Below are 17338 nucleotides of genomic sequence, written 5' to 3'. Positions count from 1 at the left end.
AATCTTTCATTATTGTAGCTGCTTTTTTTTTCCACTCCTGAAGTAAAAGAGATTCAGGAAATAGATTGACAAGTGTTTGTGTGCTTATTTGGGACTAGGCAGTCAGGACAAAAGAAAATCTCTACCTCTGTTTACAGTTATGCTCATAGCTGTGGATCTAATTTCTGATTATTGTATGCAGAAATTTGTGGTGAAAACTATTGTCAAACTGAAGTATAATTTTTCTTTGTTCTGTAGTATTAGTCCGAGTGAAAATTCTGATTATGTCTGCAATCCTTCAAGATCTGAAAGGCTTATTTTGGAAGAGCTTACTCAGCCTAGCCGCCTGGGACTTTTAAAGTATCCACCTTATAAGAAAGTTTGTAAAACATCTGGTAGTACTGATTATCAAAAGAAGACAAGAGATAAGGTTATTTTTATACCTATTTAAAATGATTTTTCTTTGCATGTTATCCGTAGTCTTTGACTCAGTGTTTGAGATGGGAATATAATTGTTCTTTTTCAATACTATTATATGTGTATGAGTGTTTCGCCTGCAATTATGTCGTGGAGGTAAAAAGTGGGTATTGGATCTCTGGCAACCAGGTTATAGGTAGTAACTTTGCATTGTGAGCTTCTGTGTGGATGCTAGGAATTGAATCAGGATCCTTCAGAAGAGCAACCAGTGTTTTTATTGCTGGGCCATCTCCCCAGCTCCATAATTGTACCTTTTACATCCTAATCTTTCATGCAGTGAAAACTCTGCAGTTAAGAGGAAAACTGAACTTTCCAATATATTTGTTATGGAGAAATTGCTAGTTTATATTATTTAAATAAAAAATATGAAGTATGAGAGTTTTTGTATAAAGAGAAAAGGCAATTGAGTAATTATATATGTTTGGAACCACTAGAAAACTAAACTATAAAGTTAAAGTAAGATGTCAGGCATGGTTGTGGCTCATGTCTGTAATGCTAGCACTTCACAGACTGAGGTAAGAGAATTGCTTTGAGTACCTTATAAACTGGGCATGATGTCTTTGTCCAATAACCCTGGTAGAGTTAGAGGCAGAGCCAGGCAGTGGTTGCACAGGCCTTTAATTCCAGCACTGGTGAGGCAGGTGGATCTATGGGAGTTCAAGGACAGTCTAGTCTACAGAGTTAGTTCCAGGACAGCTAGGACTGCTACAGAAAGAAACCCTGTCTTGAAAAACATAAAACAACAAAAAACAAAACAAAGAGAGGCAGGAGGATTAGAAGTTTATAGTCATTCTTGCATATATAAGGAATTTGAGGTCAACCTGGGTTAGAGAACCTGTCTCAAAAAAAAAGTTAATCTGTAAAACAGCTACTAAGGATGGCAGGATGTATTTTTATATGCCTTTTCTTTTATGTAGCTTGACGTTATAGTCTATACATATGTGTTCCTCAAAATTTTGAAAATAACATTGAAAACGTATTATAAGATATATTTATCAGCATAGTAAAATACATGCATAAGTTAAAGAATATTTTATCTCATCTTGGTTGGCATATGTATTCCTTCCATATGCTCTTTTGTATGCAGGGTAGCTGTGAATATCTTTGGGTGCAGAAATACAAAGATTTCTGTCATATTTATACTCAGGAGTGATATTGGGTTTTTTTTTTTTTTTTGTTGTTGTTGTTGTTGTTTTTTTTGGTTTTTCGAGACAGGGTTTCTCTGTGGTTTTGGAGCCTGTCCTGGAACTAGCTCTTGTAGACCAGGCTGGTCTCGAACTCACAGAGATCCGCCTGCCTCTGCCTCCCGAGTGCTGGGATTAAAGGCGTGCGCCACCACCACCCAGCAGGAGTGATATTGTTGATTCTTTTGCCAGTGTATACTTAATTTGTACTACAAGTGGAAAGGAATGTTGTCTCTCTTTTGTTTTTATCAATATTCACTAATGTTCATTGCTCTGAGTTCAATGATTTTAATGGTAATTGTTGCCGTTTTCTATTAATTATATATAAACATCAAAGAATTTAATGTACATTGTTATTTTCTTTTTTTTTCAGGTTTCTTTTTCATCTGCTTCTATGGATCAAGAGGTTAAAAGCCTTCGAGAGAAACTTAATAAACTTAGGCAACAGAATGCTTGTTTGGTCACCCAGAATCATTCCCTAATGACGAAAATGGAATCTGTGCACTTTGAACTTACACAGTCAAAAGCAAAAGTACGTTTTTTTTATGTGTTAAGAGAATATTTGTAATATTTTATGGTTTGTAAATGGAAAATATTTATATTGCCTATCTAGTAGGTAGGAAATTTTATATGTTACTTGAATGTTAACAAGAAATGAAATCATTATACTATTTGAAGATAATTTAGGAGAACTTTTAATTTTTTTTTCCATGAGCATAAATTTTTATTTAGAACTTTTAATTTTTTTACTTGGATAAGTCAACTTTTTAAAAACTGATAGGAACTTAGAAAGCAGAAAAAGAAGTTAGTGATTAGAGAACCCAGGTTCATTTCCCAGCACCCACATAATGGCACACAACTGTCTGCAACTACAGTTCAGGCTATTTTTTCTGCCCTCCGAGGGACCAGGCATTTATGTGCTGGACAGATGGACACACAGGCAAATCACCCATATACATAAAATAAAGATAAATCTTAAAAGAAGAAAAATCCTTTTTTTTCTTTTTTTCTATTTAAAAACTTGTTTTATTTTGTGTATGGGTATTTTTCCTGCATGTATGTTTCTATATTTTGTGTAGGCAGTACCTGTGGAGGCCAGAAAAGGGTGCTAGATCTCTGGGACTGTAGTGGTGGTTATCAGCCACTATGCTGGAAGAGCAGCCAGTGCCAAACCCCAGATCCTAGTTTTTACTTTATACTCTTAGGCATTTTTTGGTTCTTTTATATGGCTTTTCCATTTTTTTTTCTTGTTAGTGGTATGTTTCATTATGTGATACCATAACTCAATTTTCTTATTTAAATTACTGCATTTTTTACTATATTATTGGTATTGTATGTGTATGTATGTATGTATATGTATGTATCTGATTGTGGTGACAAATAGCACCTCCCCTTTTAATAAAACACCCCAGTAGCTTGCACTCCCACCAGCAATGGAGGAGTGTTCCCCTACCCCACAGCCTCTCCAGCATAAGTTGTCATCAGTGTTTTTGATCTTGGCCATTCTTACAGGTGTAAGATGGAATCTCAGAGTTGTTTTGATTTGTCCATAAAATAGATTGTAAAAAAGCCTTTTTTAAAATTGATTTTTATTGAGCTATACATGTTTCTCTCTCCTCTCCCTGCCTCTCCCCTCCCCTTCTACCCTCTCTTATGGTCCTCATGCTCCAGTTTACTCAGGAGATCTTGTCTACTTACCATATAGAGTAGAAGAATGTATGTCTCTCTTAGGGTCCTCATTGTCGTCTAGGTTCTCTGGGATTGTGATTTGTAGCCTAGTCTTCTTTGTTTAAAAACCACTCATGAGTGAATACATAATATTTGTCTTTCTGGTCTGGGTTACCTCACTCAATATGAAGTTTTCTAGATCCATCCATTTGTTTGCAAATTTCAAGATGTCGTTATTTTTCTCTGCTGTGTAGTACTCCATTGTGTAAATGTACCACATTTTCCTTCTCCATTCTTTGGTCGAGGAGCACTATGGTTGTTTCCAGGTTCTGGCTATGACAAACAATGCTGCTATGAACATAGTTGAGCACATGTCTTTGTTGTACAATTGAGCATCCTTTGGATAACCAAAAGCGGTATTGCTGGGTCTTGAGAAAGGTTGTTTCCTAATTTTCTGGGAAATCGCCATAGTGATATCCAACGGGGCTGTACTAGCTTGCACTCCTTCCCAGCATCTTCATGGTATCTAACTGTCTATGCCTCTACTTCCAGAGAATCTGATGCCCTCTTCTGGCCTTCATGGACACTCTATACATGTGCATAGATATGTATATGCAGGCAAAACACTCATACACATAATTTTTTTTTAAAGAAGAAAAGGTAAGCTGGGTGGTGGTGGTAAACTTCTTTAATCCCAGCACTCAGGAGGCTGAGGCAGGTGGATTTCTGATTTTAGGCCAGCCTGGTCTACAGAGTAAGTTCCAGGACAGCCAGGCTAGAAACAGAAACTGTGTCTCAAATAAAAACAAATTACGCCCCCCCCCCCAATAAAAAAGAAAAGGTAAATATATCAGGACTAAATACAGAGTTGTTTGATTTACATGAAAGGCTATGAGGTTAAATGATAAATGTTTACAGATTATGGGAGTTGAAGAAAAAGAAATCAGATACTCAAGGTCATTCTAGTTATGTGTCATCTCAAAGCCAGCCTGTGTTACATGCTATCTACTATTTTGTTGGTAGAAAAGCACTGTCTGTCTAGTTGTGAAAGCTCACACCTGTGATCCCAGCACATGAGACATGAGGGTCCACCATTAGTTTCAAGGTAGTCTGGTCTACTTAGGAAGTTCCATATCAGCCATGGCTGGTCTCAAAAACCCAAAGCTATCTCCAAAAATCTCCAAAAATCATTATGGAGTTATACACATGTAAAAGTCTCAGTGTTTTTTGTTTTTGTTTTGTTTTTTAAACTTTGGTTTTTGACGGAGAGTCTTATATATCCCAGTCTGTCCTTAACTCACTATAGTTAAAATGACCTTGAATCTACTTCTTTCACCTCCTGAGGGCTAGGGTTACAGGCAAGTACTGCTATATCTAGTTTTTGAGGTGCTCAAGATAGAACTCATAGTTTCGTGCATACTAGGCAAGAACTCTACAAACTGATCTAAATTATTTGCCCTTGTTTTTGTTCATGTTTTTGTCTTGTTTTCTGAGATTTTATGTAGCCTGTATTGGTCTTGATCTCAGGTAGCTGAGGATAACCTTGAACTCTTGATTCTCCTGCCTGGTCACTATTAGGATTTCAGGAATGCGTCTTCATGCCTAGCCTTTCAGTTCTTCTTTTGTAAAATCTACTCATGTTTCCTGTGTATGTGTTTGTGTGTCTGCACACGTGTGTGCATACGTGCAGGTGCTCGTGTGTGCGCTCACAAACAGTTCATGTTGTAATATCTTTAAGTAGTTTGTTATTGCTTATATTGAGTACATGAAGGGCACCTTATACCAGGAGAGTTGCAGCTAGTTTTTCTTATATCTTTTTGTATGATAATGGAACTGTTCTTTCTTTTATTTTGCCTACTAAGTATGAAGTTACTTGTGTTTTCTCCCAAATCTTCAGGATTTGTTATTCTATAAAAATCAAAAGTATTTTTTCATGTTATTTGATTTTTTTCCAGGATATATTCTCAGTATTATTTTAATACTTCCATTGAGTCTTTTGGCTGTCGCTTTATTTCTTCCTTTTGTGAAGCTCTTTGTTCTACTTGTTTTATGTTTTATAACATCCAGATGCAATATAAAAATGTAATGACTTTTTTTTTCTGTGCTATTGCAAGCTTCTTATAGAAAAATGATGATGCTTTGATTATTCATATCTATCTATCTATCTATCTATCTATCATCTATCATCTATCTATCTGTGTAAGACAGGGTTTCTCTGTGTAACATAACAGCTCAACTGTTCTGGAACTCACTTTGTTGACCAGGCTGGCTTCGAATTTGCAGAGATCCACCTGCCTCTGCCTCCGGAGTACTGGGACTAAAGGTACCACCACATCTGGCTCATTATTCATATTTAAGAGAAAGATAAAAGTTAATTGTAAGTTGTCCATGTGTTGGCAAAGTCTGTTCATTTATGAATGGTGGTTTATAGAAGTGGTCATTTTCTAAGAAAGTATTCACCAACCCCAGAGGAGGACTAGAATGTAATGGGCTTCATTTGGAGCTAATATCTTCAGTAAAGAATGTTTGGATCTGGGTATGGTGGTGCATCACTTGGGAAGCAGAGGCAGTAGCGGGCAGTGTTGGCGCATGCCTCTTATTCCAGCACTCGGGAGGCAGAGACGGGGTTATTTCTGTGAGTTTGACGCCAGACTGTCTACGTAGGGAGTTCCAGGATAGCTAGAGCTGTATAGAAAAGCCCTGTCTCAAAACAAAACAAAAACTGGAACAAAAACCACAAAAATCTTTGGCTTTTGCTTGTGGGATAGCCCCAACTGAGATGGGAGCAGAAACTTGTGAGCGATGGCTTATGTGGGTTTCGTTCTTTATGTCTCTACCTCGTCTCCGAGGCCTCTGCGCTCAGAGTCTTCCTCTGCTGTCACCTTCGCTTTGCTGTCGGTGTTCTGGGAGTGGGTAAAGCGGTGTGTAGCTCATTTGTAGTCTCTGGACTGACTTCTCTTTTTCTAGTCAGGATGTCTTCCCTGTCCCCTACTTCATGTCCTAAATTTACTTTTCAAGTAAAAGCAGTTTTCATTGATATTTTGATTATTGGCTAATTCAAGAAAATCAGTTATTGCTGGCAGTTGTGGTGTTTTTAATCTCAATACTTGGGAGGCAGAGGCACGCGGATCTGTGTGATTTCGAGTCAGCCTAGACTTGATAGTGATTCCAGGACAAGCATGACTGTTTCACAAAGAAACCCTGTCTCAAAAACACAAAACAAAACAAGACAAAAAGACTATTCTTCATTATTATATTTATATTGTGTATTCCTTTTTTTTTGCTTCAGTAGTTTTATTGAATCTTTCTTGCTGTAGGGCTAGATAATTTTCTGGATTATCTAGGTTTTCTCTATTAAGCATTATTACTAAAATCAATTTTTTTGTTTTGTTTTTTGAGACGGTGCCCTGTCTATCCTGAAACTTACCCTGTAGTCCATTCTGGCCTCGAAATCACTGTGATCTGCCTGTCTATGCCTTCCAAATGCTGGGGTTAAAGGCGTGTACCACTACTGCCCTGTTCCTAAAATTAGTTTTTAAGTCATAAAAAATTTAATATATATTTCTTATCTACTTTTTCACTTTGATCACACACACACACACCTTCTAACTTATGTGATATTAATCTTTGTAGATGGTGTCAGGAGTTTATACTGAGGTATTTGAGGACAGCGCAGGTCGTATGCTGAGTTTGTCTTCTGATGGTGATGTGTACATTTGAACGCTCATGAAAGGAATAGGTGAGGTTGACTTTAGGTTTGGCAGTGACTGGAGAGTCCTATTGTGCTTTCTCATGTGACAAAGAAAGGCTAGAATCCAAAGGGATTGATTTATCTCCTGACACTTAGTACCATACAAGTTTTTATCTTTTAGATGTCTTTGCTTGAGTCTGCGCAAGAGCAGGCAGCCAACATCCCAATCTTAGAAGAACAGATTATAAATTTGGAAGCAGAAGTTTCAGCTCAAGATAAAGTTTTAAGGTAAATACGCTTGTGTAGCTTGAAAACTTTTATTTAGTATTTCTGTGTGTTGTATCTTATTAAGTATTGTCCCTTACCCCCATTCCAGTGAATCTTCAGTGACCTAATAAAGTCTTAACTCAGCATTAAATTCCTTTCAGTCAATTATAGCTACTCATAGCTGTAGCTTGCATTCAGGGTACAGGAATTAAAGATGGATTATTTTAAATAAGGTGCTTATTTGCATAATTTTATTTAACATAGCATGAATTCAAATTGTTCTTAATAATAAAAACCCAGAGTCAGATTTAGGGGTTAATACTGAAAGATCAGAGAAGCAGAGCGGCAGACACCAGAGAGTTCTTAACCTCTACCAATGCTCAGACCAAAGAGCTGATCCTGTTTCCCCTCCTCAGACTGAATGCTGTCTCTGTGAAACTCGGACTACATCTGTCTCTGTGAATCTCCAGACTGCATCCAGAATGCATCTGAGCTCCTCTCTCCGCCCAGCCGTATCGCTCCTGTCTCCTCCTCCCTAGTACTGGGATTAAAGGCATGGGATCTCAAGTGCTGGGATCACCTTTGTGTGAGCTCTGTTTCTCTTTTAGACAGATTCAATCTCATGTAGCCCAGGATGGCCTGAACTCATGGATTGTCTGCCTCTGTCTCCCGAGTGCTAGGATTAAAGGTGTGTGCTATCACACCACCCAGCCTCTATGGCTAACTAGTAACTTAGCGCTGCACTTTGATCTTCAGGCAAGCTTTGTTAGATTACAAACAAAACAGCACTACAATTTAATAAGAATTACTTCATTTCTTACTCTGTAATGCAACAAAAACTCATTATTTCAGTATAGTTTAAGGACAAGAAATAGGGTATTTTGTCATTTATTCTTATCTTCTGCTTTGAATGTAATGTGTATTGAGCATCATGTTATATTTGTGTAATTCCTGTAGCGGGAGATCCCACAGAGCATTGATCTGGCTTGAATTCCAGAGTGTTAGCACCCGAGCTTTGAACTGCCTTGTGTGATGATGCTTCCTTTTGTTACCGTCACCTTTTGTCTGAAGTGTTTGATTCTTACCTGGGTTCTTCCTGAAGGCTTCAAAACCTTTACAAAACTTGTTTCTGAGAGGACTTGAAAAACGAAGAGGTCTGGTGATTGAGAATTACTTGGGCATTTGGTTCCTTTAAACAGCTCCAGAAAAGAGGTTTTTTTTTTTTTTGGTTTTTCGAGACAGGGTTTCTCTGTAGCTTTGGAGCCTGTCCTGGAACTCCCTTTGTAGACCAGGCTGGCCTCGAACTTACAGAGATCCGCCTGCCTCTGCCTCCCGAGTGCTGGGATTAAAGGCGTGCGCCACCACCGCCCGGCTCAGAAAAGAGGTTTTAATATGTGGAAATGACTTGCTAAGAGGTGTAAATTGTACAGTATTTTAAAAACATCTTTTGAGAAGCAATGGGCAGTCAGTTTACCAGAAGCTGATTCCCCTGCTACTCCTAAGCCAAAATTCATCTTGGAGTGACCCTAATTTTTCCATGGACCCAAGAAAAACAGAACACTGACAGTTCTTACTACAGTTCTGGGACCAGCAGTATTAGCATTGTCTGGGAACTTGGTTGAGCCCTATCTCAAGCTTACTAAACCACAAACCCAGAAATACGAAGCTCAGATACAGATACACACACACACACCTTTTAAAAGATGAAGCTCAGATATACATACACACACCTTTTAAAAGATGAAGCTCAGATATGTGTGTGTGTGTGGTAGGTATGTGTATTTGATATATTTGGGCTTTTTTGTTTGTTGTTTTTGTTTTTTAAGATAGGGTTTCACTGTGTATGCCTGGCTGTCCTAGAACTCCCTCTGTAGATCACTCTGGCCTCTAATATACCAGGACCTACCTGCCTCTGAGTGCTAAGATTAAAAGTGTGTGCCACCACTGCCTGACTTTCGGTTTGTTTGCTTTTTTTTTTTTTTTTTTAAATGCAAGATTTTCTGTGTAGCTCTGACTGTCCTGGAACTTTCTGTATAAACCAGGCTGTCCTTGAACTCAGATATCCCGCTACCTCTGCCTCCAATGTTCTTTGTTTAAAGGCATGTACCACCATGTTCAGCTAAATTTTAGTAAGTATCATAGGTGATTCTAATGTATAAGCTTTTCAGTTTTAAAACTTTCTTTGTAATACATACATTAAATTTAATGTATTTTTGGTTTTGTGAGTTTTTTCTGATTAGTTTTTTTTTAATTCTTTGAGAATTTCATATGGTGTATTTTGATCATCTTCATCCACCTCTTCCAGTGCTTCCCTGATTCGCCCTTCCCTCCCTATGCGTGCAACTTGGTGTGTGTGCACAAGGTCATTCACTTACCTGCTCCCGCTGACTCTGAGTCTTTGTGTTGGCCAACTACTCTTAGGCATTGGGCCTGTCCTGAGTTTGGTTGATATACCAGAGTTTACACCATTAAAGAAAAATTATTCTCCTTTCAGAAGCTATCAAGTGCTAATAGATCCTCAGTTATGGGTAGGACTTTGTACTCTCTTCCTTTTTCTGTTCGGAATTTCATGACTTGAGGTTATAGAGGTCTTGTGTATGCTCTCATAATTGTTGTGATGTATGTATCTTCCCTGTTATTTCTAGAATACACTGTCTTCCTTAAAGTCACACACTCTTAAAATCTTAAAATCTTTCAGCTTGGTGTTTTCTTTTCCAGTAGCGATAAACTTTCCGTTGAGTGGTAGCTAGATTTTTCCATGTTCCATGAGTCAATTATATAGTATCTTCAGCAATAGGATCTTACCATTAGATTCTGGAGGGTAATTAAGAACAGTGGCAGTAGCCTGTAATCTTTGGAGTTCCATGAGCCTATTGGCCAATAATTCAAAAAGAGGCAACCTGTTACTGATATGGGAGAGTATGGCATCTACTTAGGGAATTTCCCTTCCCCATCAAGGGACATGTATATATTTTAGGAAGTTTCTACAGTAGTATGTTTCCATATGGCTTTCTCAAAAGGCCTGTAGTGTTAGTTATCCATCCCTGCCACCATCTCCCATGCCATTTAATAACTTCCTGTCTTATTTTCACTTTCCCTGTTATAACACTTTATTTCCCCTCTCTTTAAAGATCTTTCCTGTGTACCCTTATAACCTCTTTTTTTTTTTTTTTTTCGAGACAGGGTTTCTCCATAGCTTTTGGTTCCTTTCCTGGAACTAGCTCTTGTAGACCAGGCTGGCCTCGAACTCAGAGATCCGCCTGCCTCTGCTTCCCGAGTGCTGGGATTAAAGGCGTGCGCCACCACCGCCCGGCTCAACCTCTATGGGTTTAAGAGACAAAGTCTTGCTATGTTGGCCAGGCTGGTCCTAAATCTTTGGGCTCAAGTCATTCTAATGCCTCAATATCTTAAGTGTTTGGACTAAAGGCATACATCATTGTATCTGGCTTGATTTCTATATCACATGTAATAGTTACTTGTAATTGAATATTTCTTTTTAAAAATGTTTTTATTACATTTATTTCTTCACTGGGGGTGGGCGGTGGTGTGAGCATGTCATGTCACACATGCAAAGGTTAGGGAGTTTCTTTAATAATACCATGTGGGTTCCAGGGCTTGAACTCAAGTCATCAGCCTTAGTGGCAAGCACCTTTACCTCTTAGCAGTCTTGCTGGCATTTGTTTGCATGTTAAGATAGTGTGTCATTGCCGGGCGGTGGTGGCGCACGCCTTTAATCCCAGCACTCGGGAGGCAGAGGCAGGTGAATCTCTGTGAGTTCGAGACCAGCCTGGTCTACAAGAGCTAGTTCCAGGACAGGCTCCAAAACCACAGAGAAACCCTGTCTCGAAAAACCAAAAAAAAAAAAAAAAAAAAAAAAAAAAAAAAAAAAAAAAAAAAAAAGATAGTGTGTCATTGTGCAGGCAGGCTTGCCTTCCTGTCTCCTAGGTGCTGGTATTAAAGGTGTTCCTGAACTATTTCTTGTATTCTTATTTATTCTAATTATTTTATGTGTATATGTATTTTGTCTGTACATAAGTCTGTGAACCATGTGCATGCCTGCTGCTCATGGAGGCCAGACGAGGGTGGGTGTTAGATTCTTTGGACCTGGAGTTATAGGTGCTAGGAATAGAACTTTGGTCCCCTGGAAAAGCAGCAAGTTTTCTTAACCACTAAGCCATCTCTCTCTGCCATTGTTATTCTAGTAATTTTTCGTTGTGATCATTCTCAATATTCTAGGTAACTAAATTATAATTACCAGCAAATAACAAAAATTTTCCTGCTCAGAATTTGTACTTCTTTCTACTTTTCCATTTTTGTGTTTTTCATTGGGTAGAACAGTTAAAGATATCTTTGGTTGTAGAAGTGATATCAATTATATTTGCTTTGTTTCTGAAGTATATAGTTGTGCTTCTAGTTTGCATGAAATATGTTTTGCTTTTGTAAAGACTGCTAAGGATGACTTTAATTCCTAATCCTTTTCCTCTTAAATGCTGTAAATATGAGCGTGTTCCACCATGCTCAGTTGTTGGATGTGAAATCTGGTGTGGACTTTTACTTTATGTGGGTTTTTCATTTGATCAAAGTATTCTTTTATGCCATATATATAGTCTTCCATTGATTATAGTGCAATATTATTTGTATTTTAATAAATAAATCTTGCCTGAAGACCAGAGGCAAAGCTAAAGCCACCAGAGGCCAGGCAATGGTGACACACACCTTCAATCCCAGGAAGACAGAGACTGATGGATCTCTGAGTTCAAGGCTACCCTGGGCTACACAAGATCATTGCAGAAACAAATCGAGGTGGTGGCGCCTCACACCTTTAATCCCAGTACTAGGGAGTCACATGCCTTTAATCCCAGCACTAGAGGGAATGCGAATGGGAGGAGAGAGAGGCTTAGTGTGTGGTTGCCCGGCTTTGATAGAGTAAGACTGTTCCTCTTCTGTCGTCTTGCGTTCCTGTTGTCACGTTGTTGTGTTTCTCCAATATCACTGTCATAGTTCTTAAGTTTTTTCTCTATTTATAGAGAAGCAGAAGATAAATTAGAGCAGAGTCAGAAAATGGTGATTGAAAAGGAACAGAGTTTACAAGAGGCCAAAGAGGAATGTATAAAATTGAAGGTGGACTTACTTGAACAAAGTAAACAAGGAAAGAGGTATGTGAGATTTTCTTGTTTTGTAACTCTGAGTTGAACCTGTGCATTCTGTACAACAGCTGTACCACTGAGCCATGTCTGCTTTTAAAACAAACAACTTAGGTTTGAGTTAGGTTGTTGCCGTGTAATCTTGGCTGACCTGGAACTTACAGGGTCACCCAGGCTGGCCTCCAGTTTGCTGTAGTCCTCCTTTCTCTCCTTTTCTTTTGTTTATTTGAGATAGGGTTTCTGTGTAGCCCTGGCTGTCCTGGAACTCATTCTATAGACCAGGCTGGCCTTTAACCGAGAGATCCACTTCCTGAGTGCTGGGATCAAAGGCATGTGTCACCAGCTGAGCACCTCAGTTTCCTCAGGGCTGGTGTTGCAGATGTGCTAGAGGGTTTGCCTAGTCATCCTGCCTGACTGTGAGGGAAATTCTGAAGTGAAAATATTTTAGACATTTGACAGTACAATAAATATCCTCTTATGTCCATTTTTATTAATATTTTCCAAGTACAAGTTTTATTACATTTTTTATATATTTGTGTGTATGTATGTGTGTGGTCACATACATGCCAATAATGTGTTTGGAAGTCATAGGACTACTTACAGCAGTCAGTTTTCTCCTGTTATCGTATGAGTCCCAGAGATTGAACTCCAGACCATAGGCTCAGTGGTAAGTGCCTTTGCCTTCTGAGTCTTCTCTTTGGCCTTCTTTAAAATGTTCATGTGTTGATTTTGTTACTGGTATTCTAGACTAGGATTAATTTTTTGTATATTTGTAATGATTGTTAATATAATTTATATTAATTATTACTATATTATATAAATTAATATATAAATTAAATTATATGTTTATAATATTTATAAGTTATATTGTGTTTAACACATAATTGTGAAATTAAATTGTGTTAACTTCAAACCAGTAAGTTAATTTTCTGTACTTATTTCTTCTAAATAAAATACTGCATACACTCTAAAATTTCAATTTATGAATATTAAAGAAAAAGAAAAGTCAATTCATGAGCAAGTGATTAGTCTACTTTAGAAATATATGAACAAAAATTTTGTTTTCTATATATTATCTTTTGAGATGGGGCTTTGTAATTAGTCCCAACAAAGGAACTATAAACTTTTATTTATTAATTTATCTAACACAAGGTATTTGGTTGCCATCTTTCATCTTTTTTATTTGTTTATTTTTAGCTGTCTGTTCTTTTCTTTCTTTTTTTGGGGGGTGGGGTTTAAAACAGGGGTTCTCTGTGTAACAGCCTTGGAACTCACTCTGTAGACCAGGCTGGTCTCAAACTCACAGAGAGATCAGCTGATCTTTACCTCCCGAGTGCTGGGATTGAAGGCGTGCACCACCATTGCCTGAGTGTCTGTTATTTCTTATTTCACAACAGATTATTTTTCTTATTTGCTGATGCCCTTTACCTCATCCAGTACTCAGAAAACATTGCTTTATATTTCTGCTTTTTTGTTTTATTTCAAAAATACATTTTTAGAAACACATCTTCCAACAATTGCATTGCATGTCATCGTGTGACTCAGTCACAGTTCATTCATCTTCCTCTTGTTGAACATTTGCTGTTTTCCCAGTATTAATAAGACTCTGTATGTCTCTCATTTCATATATGTAACTTTTTTTTTTTTCGAGACAGGGTTTCTCTGTAGCTTTGGTGCCTGTCCCGGAACAGCTCTTGTAGACCAGGCTGGCCTCGAACTCACAGAGATCTGCCTGCCTCTGCCTCCCGAGTGCTGGGATTAAAGGCGTGCGCCACCAACACCGAGCTCATATAGGTAACTTCTGAGAAATAGAATCTCTGAAACAAAGGACAATGTTTTAAGACTTTTAAGAAAATAAATATACCAAATTGCTCTTCAGAAAATTGTGTTTGTCTTTTACTTTTTTATTAATTTAAAAAAATTTAAATTTATTATTTTGCATCCTGACTGCAGCCTCTCCTTCCTCCTCTCCTCCCTTTCCCTCTCCCCACCTCCCTTCTGCTCCCTCCTCAGTCCTCCTCTGTATTCTCTCAGAAAGGGGCAGGCCTCCAATGGGCATCAGCAAAGCATATCAAGCTGCAGTAAGACTAAGACTGGACAAGGAGATCCAGCATGAAGGATAGGTTCCTAAAGCCAGTCCTGCTCCCATTGCCACGACTCTTACAAATAGACCAAGATACACACTGTCACATGTCTAGAGGACCTAGGTCAGTCCCATGAGCCAGGCCAGCCATTTCTATAGCTTTTCCTCCAGTGTCCCTGACCCCACTCATGGATCCTACATTGCCTCCCTCAGCTGCCGAAAGAAAACTAAAACACAGGATTTAATAGTGCCTAGGCTCTCAGAGAAATATTCCAAAAAAGAAAAGAAATTCCTTTAAAGTAATATTCATAGCCCCCCCAAAATGTAACAAAGCATAAAGGAAAAGGTCTGATTAATAGAAGCCTGTTCTATCGCCATATTGCTTAAAGCAGTGCCAGCTGTATAGTTTGAGGAATAGGAAGACGAATACAAAGAACTAGCTTGGCTCACTGGTCAGTACAAGGGGTTCCTTACCAGGCTTCACACAGTGCTTTCCGCTTGACTTGGACTCACCAGGAGGCTCAAGAGAACGACAGGTGTCATTCTCAGGCTCATCACAGGATCCTTTCCCATCATTTTCCACAGCCCGAACATATCGCTCTGGTACCCAAATGGGCTTGTCCGTTCCTGGAGGAAAAACACAAACAGCGCCTCTCACCCTAGCCAACAGGGGCCTGGGCTCCTCCCATTGTCCTGTAAGAAGGTCTTTCCATTGTACCTATCCTAAGGACTGAGAACTTTGGGAATCAACACTAATTGTGCTATCCGCTCACCTTGAGGAATTACCACCACCCCCTGTTGGACAGACGTCATAACCTTAATCTCTTTATAGTCTGCATCTACTCTCAGGATGTATTTGGATCCCCTTTAAAAGGGCACTGCTTCTGCCTAATATAAGTCCCATGGTACCCGTGTGGGCCCATGTACTCCTGTAGGGAGTGCTTGCACTCCCGTTTGTGGAGTTCAGACTGCTCTGGCAGAGGCACAGAGGTCCAATCCTGAGCTCCCTGGTGTGGCTCCGACAAGGTCTGCAATGCGAAAGGATTTCTCTGTGGAAGGAACTGGACACGGCCACTGCCAGGGTAAGGTCCCTGTGGTCCTGTGGTCATTGCTCCATACACTGAGTTTTGGGGCCCTGGAGCAGGGCCCTCTGCCAGTTTCCCTGCTGTTGATTAATGGTACATGGCAGAGGTTTCCCATCTATATCTGTTTTAGAGAAGCAGTCTTTAGCCCAGTGTGCTCCCCTTCTGCATCTAGGGCACATGCCAGTTTCCTCCTTCCCTTCATTATCAGCTGTGGGCATTCCTTTCGAAAATGACCAGGAGTTCTGCAGTTAAAACAATTATGGCCTCGGGCCCTCTCTCCCAGTCCTCCTATGTTTCTCTGAGGTTGAATAGCTGCCGCTATAACCTGGCCTTGAATGAAATTCCCATCTATATCTCTGCATATCCTGATATATTCATTTAAACTCTTTGTTTTGTGAGGGCGTAATGCTTCCTTACAATATCTATTGGAATTTTCAAATACAAGTTGTTTTATTATAGGCATTGCTGTTGTCTCATCTCCAATCTACTTGCTATTTGTAACAGTCTATCTGCATAATCTTGGAATGGTTCAGATGGTCCTTGTAGAACTTTTGATAATTGATCCCCAGCTGCTTTGTTAGGTAGGGCCTTCCACGCTTTAGTGGCAGCTGCAGCTATTTGGGCGAATACTCCTGGATCATAAAGAATTTGTTGCTGCAAATTGGCATAAGCCTCAGCCCCAGTTAACATATCTAAATTATGTTGTGCTTGACCCGCTAGAGCATTTAACTGGGCCGTTTGCTTACAATTTTCCTGATATTCCCCTCGCCATAGGGGATACTCTCCCCCAGATAAGACAGCCCCCCCGCCCCCCCCCCCCGTGTCCGTCGTCCCCCCCGTCCCCCCCCCGTTCCCCCTCCCCCCCGGTCTGCGCTCTATGAGCTAGGGCCCAGTTTGTGAGCTTTGGGCAAGGGGCTGGAGGTTGAGAATACACACGCAGAGATGGACCGACACACAGACCTTCCAACACTGGTACCAAAAGCCCATCTTTAATAGCACTGTGGAGGCTTAAATACCCAGCAGTCAATGGCCAACAGGTGAAAATTCCATCCTCTGATCCTCTAAGCTAGGTACAGCTTTTAGTAACTTCAATTAGAAGGCTCTAGACAGGGAAGAGCAGCTGAAGGCCAGGACTTAATTGGTCTCAACACTCAGCTCAGCAGGACTCCCCGAGCTTGTCCCAATGTTTGCTGTGGTCTCTGAACCATCAGTCACTGCATCTAAGGCTCTGCTGTAGCCACCAATCCTATCACAGGGGATGGCTCATTCAGGCTGTTCATCCATGTTCTGGGGTCATCCTTGTAGACTTGTAGAAGATTCCCTTGCACCAGGCTTCCACCAAACTGTAAAGCCCCCCCCCCCACCTCCTTATTTTGTTTTTCAAGACAGGGTTTCTCAGTAGCTATGGAGCCTGTCCTGGAACTCGCTCTGTAGTCCAGGCTGGCTTCAAACTCACAGAGATCCGCCTGCCTCTGCCTCCCGAGTGCTGGGATTAAAGGCGTGCGCCATCAGTACCAGGCATAAAGCCCCCCTTTCCATTCATCTCAGCACTCTCCCCCTTCTTATCCCCCAACCCTATTCCTCAAGTTCCCATGCCCACCTGCTCCCAGTCCAACCAGGAGATCTCTTCCCTTTCCTGGGAGACCCATGCCTCCCATCCTTGGCCTCTCCTTGTTACCTAGCCTCTCTCTGTGTGTGCACAGATGCAGAAATTATCTTTTCCTTTGCAGTTAATATCTATTTTTGAGTGGGTGCGTTCA

General features: G+C 39.9%; 1 protein-coding gene across 1 annotated transcript in view; it reads left to right on the top strand.

Annotated features, from left to right (window-relative positions):
• The window catches only part of Ccdc18 (coiled-coil domain containing 18), a 127810-nt gene that overhangs the window by 3061 nt on the left and 107411 nt on the right, over positions 1–17338 (top strand). The window contains exons 4-7 of the mRNA XM_057772154.1: positions 238–409; positions 2014–2172; positions 7181–7287; positions 12294–12422. Coding sequence (XP_057628137.1) covers positions 238–409; positions 2014–2172; positions 7181–7287; positions 12294–12422 — 567 coding nt within the window. The remainder of the gene's footprint in view (positions 1–237; positions 410–2013; positions 2173–7180; positions 7288–12293; positions 12423–17338) is intronic.

This window comes from Chionomys nivalis, chromosome 6 (genome assembly GCF_950005125.1).
Source record: "Chionomys nivalis chromosome 6, mChiNiv1.1, whole genome shotgun sequence".
Classification (NCBI taxonomy): Eukaryota; Metazoa; Chordata; class Mammalia; order Rodentia; family Cricetidae; genus Chionomys; species Chionomys nivalis.
This window is presented reverse-complemented; position numbering and strand designations above follow the sequence as displayed.